At 36.0% G+C, this 12,181-nt stretch overlaps 2 protein-coding genes and 1 pseudogene across 4 annotated transcripts; 1 reads left to right on the top strand and 2 right to left on the bottom strand.

Annotated features, from left to right (window-relative positions):
* Window positions 1-1,860: 1,860 nt before the first annotated feature.
* LOC121810851 (UDP-glycosyltransferase 71A15-like) lies at window positions 1,861-2,337 on the top strand. The gene has a single exon (XM_042211570.1). The coding sequence runs from the start codon at window positions 1,861-1,863 to the stop codon at window positions 2,335-2,337; it is 477 nt and encodes a 158-aa protein (XP_042067504.1).
* A 5,233-nt stretch (window positions 2,338-7,570) lies between these two features.
* Window positions 7,571-8,227, bottom strand: LOC121742398 (annotated as a pseudogene).
* An 895-nt stretch (window positions 8,228-9,122) lies between these two features.
* LOC121742396 (36.4 kDa proline-rich protein) lies at window positions 9,123-10,193 on the bottom strand. Of its 3 annotated transcripts, none has more exons than XM_042135520.1 (2): window positions 9,789-10,193; window positions 9,123-9,749 (listed from the first exon to the last, which is right to left on the bottom strand). In XM_042135520.1, the coding sequence occupies exons 1-2, from the start codon at window positions 10,168-10,170 to the stop codon at window positions 9,337-9,339; spliced, it is 795 nt and encodes a 264-aa protein (XP_041991454.1). In that variant the 5' UTR covers window positions 10,171-10,193; the 3' UTR covers window positions 9,123-9,336. The 3 variants fall into 3 exon arrangements, with proteins under 3 accessions (XP_041991454.1, XP_041991455.1, XP_041991453.1); XM_042135521.1 differs by having other exon boundaries at window positions 9,861-10,193; XM_042135519.1 differs by having other exon boundaries at window positions 9,123-10,193.
* Between the last annotated feature and the right edge of the window lie 1,988 nt (window positions 10,194-12,181).

The following is a 12,181-nucleotide window of genomic DNA, read 5'->3' as shown; positions in this document are numbered from 1 at the left end:
TGGATCTACTGGCGGAAACTGGGTTATTGGAGTGTAAACCTGCAGAAAGTCCAATGATCCAGAACCACGGATTGAAGATCGAAGAGGGAGCAAAGTTGGCTGATCGTGGAAAATACCAGAGACTAGTGGGAAAGCTGATCTACCTATCGCATACAAGGCCCGACATTACCTATGCAGTCGGTGTTGTAAGTCAATTCATGCATAAGCCTCAAGAAGACCATATGGAAGCTGCTTTGAGGATAGTGAGATATCTCAAAGGAACTACAGGGTATGGAGTGTTCCTAGAGAAGAAGAAAGACTTAGAAGTTGACGGGTACACCGATGCTGATTGGGCAAGTAATCCGATTGATAGAAGGTCAACGGGAGGGTACTTCACCTTTGTAGGAGGTAACCTAGTTACTTGGAGAAGTAAGAAGCAGAAAGTGGTAGCATTGTCGAGTGCTGAAGCGGAATTCCGAGGAATCAAGAGTGGACTAATGGAGATCATGTGGCTGCGAAGATTGTTAATCGAGATAGGATTTCCCCCAAAGCAGAAAAGTCAATTGTTCTGTGACAATAAGGCGGCGATTAGCATCTCGGAAAACCCAGTGCAGCACGATAGGACCAAGCATGTGGAAGTAGATCGACACTTCATCAAAGAAAATCTCGAAGGTGAGGTCATCGAATTTCCATTCGTGAAGTCTGAAGATCAACTCGCAGATATTCTTACTAAGGCAGTACATCATAAGGTATTCCACGAAGTCTTGAACAAGTTGAACATCAGGGATACCGTTGCTCAACTTGAGGGGGAGTGTCAAACTATAAAAGGAAAAGATCAATTAGAGAAGAAGATTTGTGATTAATTTGTAATTGATTTGTAATTGATTACCTTGTAATAAGGGTCCTAGAATAGATTGATCCCCTTCCTTAGATAACTATGTTCCTCTCCTATAAAAGAAGGAGAATTGTACACACTTATATAACCGAGAAATAAGAGAACGTATATACTATTCTCTCCAATACAATGTCTACTCCATCAACCCTAGCAATCGGTGCCTCTCTCGATTACCATCTTCAAGAGTTTTAACCCGATTTTGACCGATTTTTAAACGGTTTTAACCCGAATGAGACTGTTAAAACCATCAAAATCATGTTAAAACCGTTTAAAAATTGACGGAATTATTAGTGTAGGACCAATTGTGATCCAAGTTAAAATGTTCAGGATGCAAAAATTCAAAAGATAAAATATAGGACCAAAATCATAAAATGGACATATGTTCAGGACCAGTTTTGGCGTTTATCGTACTGCACTTTTTATCTTTCACCACATCTTGTCATTTAATTGTAAAATTGGAGTACTCAAAATCATCACTATTTAGTATCTTCCCAAATCACCAACCACAATCTTCACTCAAAATCCCCTAAACACAATTTTTGAAATATAATTTGAGTCAAATCTTTAGATATCAATGGAAGAACTTCAACTAATCTTCGTCCCGGGGCCAGGGATCGGCCACATCGTCTCCGCAATCGAGGTCGGAAAACTCATAGTCAACGGGGGACACGCGACTTTCCATCACGTACCTCCTCATCAACGACCCCGCAGTCCGTGAATACACGAACTCAAGGCAATTCCACCCCCGACTCCGCCTCCTCAACCTCCCCGAACTCAATGAGGTCAGCTCTGACTCCCAAACAGAGTCAAAGCTGCCCCAGGTCAAGGAGGCCAGCTCCGACTCCCAAACAGAGTCGAAGCTGCCTCAGATCCAGGCCGTGGTGCACGTTGCCCGACAAAGGCCTCTCATCAGAGAAGCCCTTCTCGGCATCACGGCGACCGGAGCCCGAGTCGTCGGTTTCGTCGTCGACATGTTCTGCCTTACCATGACGGAGGTCGCCGACGAATTCTCGATCCCAGCCTACTTATACTTCACATCCGACGCCAGCTTCCTCTCCTTCACGATGTTCATGCAACGCCTGACCGACGAACACCACGTCGATATAACGGAATTTAGAGATTCCAACGAAAAGCTCCCCGTCCCGGGATTTTTCAACTTAGTCCCGGCGACGGTCATGCCCTCCATCCTGCTCGACAAAGACGGCGGCTCCGCCATCGTCATGTCGTCGGCGCGGCTGATTCGGAAAACCAGAGGGATCTTCATCAACACTTTTCAAGAGCTCGAGCCGAACATAATTCTTTCCACCGACGATCAATTGCCGCCGGTCTACGCCGTGGGGCCTCTCCTCAGCTTCCAAACCCTGGTGGAATCCGAATTCTCCGACGTGATTGAATTTCTTGATCAGCAACCGCGAAAATCAGTAGGGTTCCTCTGCTTCGGCAGCCTGGGGAGTTTCACATAGGCGCAGATCAAACAGCAGGCCGCGGCGCTGGAGTCGACCGGCCAGAGATTCCTGTGTATTTTAATTAGTGATGATCTAATATTATTATTGTCCAATTAAGTGTTTTTTTTCTACAGTTTATTTTCACGTGTTTCGTGTGTTTTTTTCTCCGGTGCCGGAATCACAAAAATTCTGCCCAAGTATTCTTGAAGAGGAATAAAGAATCGTGACAAGCATATTATAAGCTTTAGTTTAGTATATTCTTCTTTGTAATTGTAATCGTGTCAACTGTATCATAAGCTCTGTCTCGGGTTTTCTTTGTTGGTTCTTTCTCGATCCGCATAGGATCCGTTTATTTATATAAGTAGGCATTTAATCCTATAATAGGGCATGCAAAGCTTATTTATATTTTTCTCCGTATAGTTATAATTAAAAAGGTGAATTAGAATCATTAACCAAACCAATAGTTTCGGCATTTTAAAAATATTATAATTAATCATTTAATTTTATTTTTTTCAAGATTTTTGCTTATTTTCACATTCACACATCGCTCTAAATTTTTAATAATAAGTATACCATTTATTTTAATATTGAGCTAGTTTCTTGTATACCCCATCAAAAGTTTTTATATAATCAATACTCCTATTTACTGTATTTGATCTTATTGATCAATATAATTTCGATTTGGTAATATGGGACAAGTTTGTTTATATTTTAACGCGTAATCTGTTTTCCCATTAATTTTTGTAATTAAGAATATAAGAACCAGAATTTTACCAACCAAAAATATTGTGTAGTATAGATTGAAAATTTATAAACATTGTGACTTTGTCAGACTTCACTTCAATAATTTGTTTATATGTGTGGAGTATGGGATTTTAATAGACACGCTTAGTATGAAAGTGAGACAGCAAATGTGAATAACCAGACATGTGTTTCAGCTATTGTCGTGATTGTAATGTGTTGGTCTACTTTGTAAGTGTGAAACTCAGAATTTGTAGAGTGAATCTATAGAGATGTGTTGGGCTATCTAAACCCCAACTTGAGATTCTTCCTCATCTCTCACTCACTACTAAACAAAGATACATCAAAGCATGATTTCTGATAAAAGGATATCAATCAAATTTCTTTTAGTTGCTCTTTTGTGTGTGTTCTTCCTTGCTTGCTTAGGTTGCATCATTTAAACTATCTTGACCTCAGTGGGAATGATTTTGGAGGCAATCCAATCCTAAAATTCATTGGTTCTATGAAACAGTTACAACACTTATATCTCATTGGTTCTAAACTTTGGTGGGATTGTTCCTCCCGAGATAGGGAACCTTACCCACTTGATCTCTCAGAAAACACTTTGAAGATTGAGAATCTTGATTGGCTTACAAGTCTCTCTTCATTGTCATATTATCTTGATTTGAGTGAAATCGACTTAAGTCATATCATAAGTCTTCACTCCCTCCATGAATTGCACTTGAACTCTTGTAACATAGGAGGCAGGCACAACTCTAGCGGAACCTTCCTTTGTTAATTCTTCTTCTGCATCTCTTTCTATCAGGAATAGTTTATCTGGAATTGGTGTTAGTTGATGTTGCAGGGAATGAGTGAGTTAGCAGGAGAGATTCCGCCAAATATCTGATTTGGAATTTCTAAACCTCAATCTTACTGCTATTCTAATTCTAGACTTTTCTAGAAACAACCTTCAACAATTTGACTTTTATAACTCAAAGGAATATACCAGCGGATCTAAATCGTGCGGGTGTTGTTTTATCTTTCTCTTACAACGATAATCTTCCAAATCAAGTTATTACAAGATACTACGAGTTTTCATCAATTCAATGGAATGGTTTAGGGTTTAGGGGGGGCAGGCGGGAATCCGAATACAAGAAAAATCTCGAGCTTCTTAAACTCATTGATTTTTCAAGTAATAAATTGAGTGGAAACATGCCCCAATCATTTACCAATATGAATGGATTGATTTCCTTAAACAGGAAATATATGGTCAGATATTGGTGACATGGAGATGTTAGAATGTCTTGATCTATCATCCAATCAATTGTCTGGAAAAATACCGACAAGCTTGGCACAACTATTTGTATGGAAAAATTCCAACGAGCACTCAACTCCAAAGCTTCAATGCATCTGCTTATGCCGAGAATAAGAGGCTTTGTCTCGCGCTATGCCCCGAAGATAGCTTGAAGCCATCCGCCAGCAGTTCGGGGGGAAACATGAATGAGAAAGATGGAAACAGCCTCTCATTTATGCAAGAAGTTGGTATATCAATGGGCTTTGGTTTTATAATTGGATTTTGGGGGGTTGTTGGTACTTTCATACTGAAGAAATCATGGAGAATTGCATTCTTCAATTTCTTTGATGATGTTGGAGATTGGTTCTATTCTATGTGAGGATTGCTATATTTGTGTCCAAATTGAGAAGAAACTGAAATACTACCAGGTAATTATACTACAATTTCTTTAACTATATATGTTTATCCATACACAAGTGATAACCTTATTGACATATTATACCTATAAATAAATGCTTTCATGATTTAGCCATATGTATAATTTCAGCTATAAAATACATGTGTTTAGGTTGAAAAGTTTAGGGCAATGAAATTGCATTAAACCATACTTAATTATTATGATTTCATAATTGAATATATAATATATATTTTTTCAGAAATACTCTAATTTGTTTTTTATTTATCTCAATATAATATCCTATCCGTCTTTTCTTTGTGAATAGAGGTGGATAAGCTGGAAAGCTGGTACAAGAAGAAAGGAACAGCAATTGTTACACTTATGAATAGACAATATGCAGCCCATAATTTAAGTGGTTTGATGTCCCACGTGCATTTCATCAACTAATTATAATGCTACTATTATTCATGAACAATTTTGAACATTACCTCAATTTTTTAACAGTGACAAATAATACAAACTCACAACATCAAAACCTCAAATATACTAGTGGAGTTTTACTTTTGGCAAATTAAACTTTCGTCACATTTAAAATACATAATAAAAAGGACACTGTTTTGTATTCTTCCAACAAAAATTATGTATCTAAACAAACACTCCTATTTTTAGAAGGAAATCTAATTCCACAGTTTGCTTGTAAACACTCATTATTACTGGTACAATTGGAAGGGCATCCTTTTAAATTCACACCTCGCTGAAAATCTCTAGCTTCAACCATATTAGAGGATGCTATCACTGCAAAACATTATAAAGAGGAGTAACATATTTTACATCTGTGACGACCAAAATAACTTCCTTCAATATAAATTATTAAAAATAAATTAACAAAATTGGATGCAATATAATGGGACTTATATTCGAAATATTGAATGGAAATGCAAACCTGCTGAAACCACGAAAACTGCAAATAAAATAAACTGCAGGATTTTAATATTGACCATAGTTGAGTTTTGGTGGATTTTTAAAGCTTCTGCAAAATTAGTGCAAAATGTATAGCAGAAATTGATAGTTTAACATGGTAATTATATAACTGTAGCAATAATTTCATGTAGATTCATTTTGTCAAATAAGTATAGCAATAATTTCATGTAGATTCATTTGATCAAATATCGAAATAATTATAAATGATAGAAAAAGGATATTAATTGGCATATCTACCTAGTGAAACTGGACATATCTAGATCTTTTTCTTTTTTTGACTTTATGGTATTAGTATAATAGGATTTAAATAGTAATTTTATATTATATTGTATTTGACATTAAATTTATATTGTATACACTATAAAAAACTTACTTTATTTTTTAGGGACACAAAATCGCTTGCGTTGGAAAATTTTAAAAATTTAAACAATTTAGGACGCAAGAGAAAGTGTCTCTAAATAAATGAAAAATTAACTAAATATTTTGTTTCTTTTAAAGCGCTTCCATTTGCGTCCTATAATCGTTAATCAGAAGGGATCACCTCATGCATTACATACTACATTTCCTAATATACTCTATTAAGGAAATGACAAGCAGATTTTATTTTATGGAAAAAAAGTTATTTCCAAAAGGGATTTCATGCACTCTCTCTACTTTATTTAAATAGAAAAAATTATTATTTCCAAAAGTTATTCAGTCATTTCTATCTACTAAATATTTAATCGAAATAGTTATGTTAACTTTTGTTAACACAATATAATACGTCAAAATTTATTTATTTCAAAAGCTTTATATAAAAAGGTCAAATTTTACATATTTAAGAAAATCTAAAAAATCTAAAAAAATTCTTTTCTTTTTAAAAATTTGGTTTAATATTATCCCTAACTAACGTCAATTTTATATTGGCTTACAACAAATGTTAACACAATTGTGTATAAAGATAGTTTAAATGTTAACACAAATGCTAATACAATTATTTATTGGCTTACAACAATATTATCCCTAAACAAATGTTAACACAATTATTTCAATTAAATATAGTGTATAAAGAAAGTGCAGGAAATAGGTTATATTGGAACTAACTTTTATTACCATAAATTGAGATCCACTTGTCAATTCCTTAATAGTGTATTAGTAAATGTAGTATGCAATGTATGAGGTGATCCTTACCGGATTTTAGTTGGGACACTAACAATAATGACACTTTTTGAAGCATTAGTGGTATTTTTAGAAACACAAATTACCGTCTTTAATTGTATTAAAATATAAATTGTTTTTTTGTAGTGATATATACCTTATTATCCCTACATATATATAAAACCGTTTATTTTTAATAACGAATAATATCTTTACTTTCAAAATTTTATTTAAAGGAAAAGAGAATATATAATTATATAGTTTTAAAATATTAAACAGATGAATTAAAAACATGTGATTATTTTTTTTATCAAGGTTCCACGTAAAGAAATTAAAATTTGATATACAATAGCATTATATTACTACTAATTTAGTTTCATTTTAAGAATTATTTTTCGAAATGATAATTTCTTCAAGTTCTTAATGAAATTATTTAATTTGAGGCAAAATGAATTCCAAGATATATTCATGTGCTCATTGATGATAAAATTTGAAGATTACTTTTTATGTATGAAAAATATATGAATAGAAAAATGTTAGTATGACATGTACTTTATTTGACCATCGTTAATAAACGTAACTTTTGGTTAAGTCTATTTTAATATTATTTGTTTTAATCTTTATATCAGCATCATTCATAATCGAGGAGAGAGCTTGAAAGAATCTAATTTGATCACATTTAACCATCAAATGTGAGATGAACAAATAGTAGTGGAGTGTTGTTTAACTTTCAAGAATATCAATGAGAGATCATTGCTTTCTACAAAATAAAATGTCAAATATTTGTCCTAATTGACAAAAATAATTATAATCTGTGTACATAATTAACACCAGCAAAGTATAGAGCAATTCCAATATACTATGCATAGAAAAACACAGTACTACATGAATCAGTTCACTGAGTATAGCATCCACAGAAGCCGTAACCGGGCGCCTCAGAGAGAAGACGCCGGCTTTATCCTCTCCAACAGCTTCTCTGCTTCGATGAATCCAACAAACGGCCCTAGAGACAAGTACTTCATAGCTCTCCATCGGGGCGTGTATGGAAGTGCAAAGCAATGCAGATGGAGGTGGTTGACACTATTAAACGGGGGTTGGTGGAATCCGAACCTATACTGCTCAGCATGAGGCGCGTCTCTCTCCAACAGAGCCCTGCCAACATCCAGCATGTTGCTGACCAGAGCAAAGTCCTCGGCCCTCCTCTGGAGTTGCTTGACAGTCGGTATGTGCTTGACCGGGATGACAAGATAATGCTTTAACGCAGATGGATTGATGTCCTGAAACGCGACCACCTTGTCGTCCTGGTGGAGGATGGTGGCCGGGGTCGAGGCACGAGTGATTTAGCAGAAGATGCACGACGACGATAGAGCTCCGGCCATTGTCTTACTCTAGGAACCTGCATCCACTCATTCCATATCTCTAGATTTTCTTCTACAAAGAAACACCCTTTTTTAGAGTTTTGATTGAATAGAGTTCAACTGCAGAGATGGAAATCTGAATGATATTACAGAAGATATGTTTCAATTTTTTTAATTAATAGAGATACAGAACTCCAATTCAAAATCACGTAACAAAAATACATTCCTTTTTCATTAACAGAGGTAGAGAATTGGGAATCGTAATCGTAAAGAGTGACTGTTTATTAAGCTATTAACCAACTAATCAATGGAAATTTCACGAAATCCACAACAGTGATTGATTCAATTCAGCTCAAAATTCGATATCAACCGAATTCCTCTTTTTTCTGGTTAATCGGAAAAATAAAAATTGACATTACACTACAGATCGGCTGGAAAATGCCAGAATCAAATCAGATGGCCGTATACGAATTTAACTCAGCTCAAAATTGAATCAAAATCGCAATCAGAGAGCAAACATCAGCATAAAAGAGCGAGAGCTGGAAATGCAAAATTAGTACCACGGGCACAGAAACCCGAATCACAATGAGTCGATGTCAGGATCGGCGGCGAGCCGCCCTATTCCGGTGATCGTGGCGGTGGATGAAGACGTAACAGCTGCCGCGGACGATTTGGGGATATAGGGATTTGTTTTTGTTTTCCTTTTTTATTTATTCTGTTTCTGATGACGAATTTTTTGCGCTAACGTAGAATTTTAAAATTGAGTATTTATATAAACACTTTAAATAATTGCTAGTTATTATGTGAGTATTTTTGTTTTAAAAATAAATGTTGGCGATAAATGGATCTTCTAATGCTCATTTAACAGCACTTGTGCATGTCACATTGGCAAGTAATTAATTTGCAAGTATTCGAGTTGTCGAAACTGAAATTGATATTTATGTATACACTAGCATACATTTTGAAATTGAAAAAATATATAAGCATACACTTGTGTCTACAATCTAAGTAGTCTCTTATTCAATATTGATTTCAAAACTGAATAAGATCCCATTTTATGGTATCAAGACACAAGTATTAGGAAATTTTGTAGTACTGTAATAAAAAAGTTGTAACAACCTTAATAATAACTAAGCAGGGCATTGAAATCCAGAAGGTGGAGTTTTGCCACAGCCAACAAGAACTTCTAGGGCAATGGGGAGGATAATGTTGATATTGAGAAGCTTGGCTTTGATGGTAGTGCATAGGCAGAGGGCAGCGTCCAACCCCACTAGCCCCTCTAGCACCGGGCAGCACTTTTCCTTGGCGCTTGGCCCAACCCCTATGTGCACGAGGCCACCCAATAGGTCGACACACGCGCCTAGTTTCAAGGTGTCGATTGGGCACGTGTCTGATGCCTTTGGTGGTGGTCGCGGTATCGTTGGTGGTGGTGGTGGACACGGAGTTTCTGATGGTGGAGTGGGTTTGACAATGGGAGGTGTGGGAGTGACCGGTGGCTCAACTACGGGAGGTTTTGGTACGACTGGTGGCTCAACTACGGGAGGTTTGGGCACGACAGGTGGTGTGGGAGTGACAACAGGTGGTTTTGGTACGACTGGTGGCTCGACTACTGGAGGTTTAGGCACGACAGGCGGTGTGGGAGTGACAACGGGTGGTTTTGGTACGACTGGTGGCTCGACTACGGGAGGCTTGGGTACAGTGGGTGGTGGCTTGACCATGGGAGGCGGTTTCACCTTTGGCGGGACGGTAGGTGTTGGCTTGGGGTGGTACGGCGGTTTTACATGTGGCGGGTGTATCGGTGGTTTGGGGACGTGGGGCGTTGGTGTCGGCGCCGGAGGCTTAGGGGGGTGTGGTGGTTTCACCTTTGGTGGAGTAGGGATCTCACAAGTTGGGCATGCTATAGTAACAAGAAGAGTTCCTAAATTGAGAAATATTATGATTTGAGCAATTTTGTGGTTGTCCATGTTGAAGATGTTGCATATGATGATGTGTTGCACCATGCTACTTATAGACATTGAGAGAGGGTCCACCTACTTATTAAGGACTCAATAATTTTGTACTAAATTTATCTCTAAATTAAATTTGACTTGGTATAATTTTTATTGTAATGTTATTGAGAGCAAGCCTTCTATATAACTTTTTTTTTATCTAATTTTGTTTTATATTTCTGAAAGGCATATATAGATCTTGAATTTGGTGCACAACAAACATCCATTCTAAATATATAATCGTTAATGTAATTGGTGCTAAAATTGTATTATTGGAGTAATGCACGTAGAATTGGTTTTGGTAGGAAATTGAGACTAGTTGTCTCCTAATTAACTATAATAATTAATTAATCATAAATTCATAATTCTTTAATTGGTTAAATCATAGATTTTCAATTTATTGCGATTTTACAGACAGGTCTTGACTCTTGACCCCAAATTGTGAGGTCTACTTTAAAATCAAAGAAAAAGAGAAAAAAAAACAGGAGAAGAGAGTCAAAATCAGTGGGGTCTATTTATCGAATCAATATTTTATCTATTTGTTATTTTCATAGACGATGGGATTCATTCCCTTGATCTGGACCACTCGATTTTATATACAAATCTAGAATTTTATCCGTTGAAGATTGATGTAATCGTTGTAGATAAGTTAGAGAGTGTAACACATTGAAGTTTGATATGCAATATCTTGTATGGATCTTTATTGATCATCTCTAACTTTTTAGCATCATTTTATTTAAAACATGAAAGAGAATAACTGAATTACGTGCATCATCACTCGTGGAGCTTGTGATAGGCTGACGACGGCAAGAGATCGCCGGTCACATAGGGGGCGGCATCGTTTGCTAGAGGAATTAGTTATGGCGTCGATAGTCGATTGCTAGGGGTGAACAAGAGAAACGGAGACTTCAAAACTAGGGTTTTCGAGAAGATTAGGGTCAGGAGAGATATGGATGAGAGATTTGATAAAATTATTCTATTCTGATGATAATTGAAAAATACTAGACTACACGTATTTATGGAGTTTTCTAATTGTCATATGCGATTCGATTTCTCTTGCAATATGAGAAACAATGGACAATGAAAAAAATGAACTTATAATTACATTCAACTCAAAATAAAGAAATAATATAACACAATACTCGAAACGTTTCGTGATAGCCACTCGGCATCTTGGTCGAGTGATGGTTGCGCCTTGGTGCGTAGGTGTAATTGCATGAGCCAATCGGTCCGAAAACTTGCATACTAGGTCCCATATCAACGTGACAGACCACCTATAACTTTTTAGCATCATCTGGTCTAAAACTTAAAAGATTATTCTAATAATTATTGAGCATCATCATCTGGTATCTCAACTTATCAGTATCATCTCATCTAGAGTGAAAATGATGACTGGTTTCTAAATTCCCAACTCATCAATCTCTCAAAATTAGGTGAATAAAACTTGGAACACAAAAATAAACAAAATTCTTGGCCATTATTCACTACATTCAATGACTTTGGGTACACTAATATTAACCTCCAAACAAGGTAGGGTAGCTTATTGCTACTTGGCTCCAATTTTTCAAAGTTTAGAGGAAAGAGGGAATCGATATTTATGACTATTTCACCCGTGACTTGCCCATTCATGCAAATAAAAACAAGTTTTGTTTACTAACTTTTAATTGGTTCTCAATCATTTACTTAAAGGACAAAATAGTGTACAATATTTTCAATGTAACATCTCACTCAATGAATTGTACCACAAACCTTTGCCAACTTACATAAAATCCAGATTTGTTTCGACTTGTCGGCAGCTGGGAAAAATCGATTATAGTGAGACTTTTGTAAATTAATTAATATTTTTTTCTAAAATTATGAATTTTCTCCTATTTTGATGGGTCCACTTAATTAAAAATATTTATGTTTCAATACGATGATAAATTAAATGGAGTAATAATTTTGAAGAGATGTCTCTCACTATTTTTTTAATAGTAGTACTTCTTAA

This window comes from Salvia splendens, chromosome 7 (assembly GCF_004379255.2).
Source record: "Salvia splendens isolate huo1 chromosome 7, SspV2, whole genome shotgun sequence".
Lineage (NCBI taxonomy): Eukaryota > Viridiplantae > Streptophyta > Magnoliopsida > Lamiales > Lamiaceae > Salvia > Salvia splendens.
Note: the sequence above shows the minus strand (reverse complement) of the source record. Positions and strands in the feature narration are given on the sequence as shown.

Coding starts and splice junctions, on each gene's coding strand:
- LOC121742396 (XM_042135519.1), bottom strand. CDS start 10,170: ATGGACAACCACAAAATTGCTCAAATCATAATATTTCTCAATTTAGGA.
- LOC121810851 (XM_042211570.1), top strand. CDS start 1,861: ATGACGGAGGTCGCCGACGAATTCTCGATCCCAGCCTACTTATACTTC.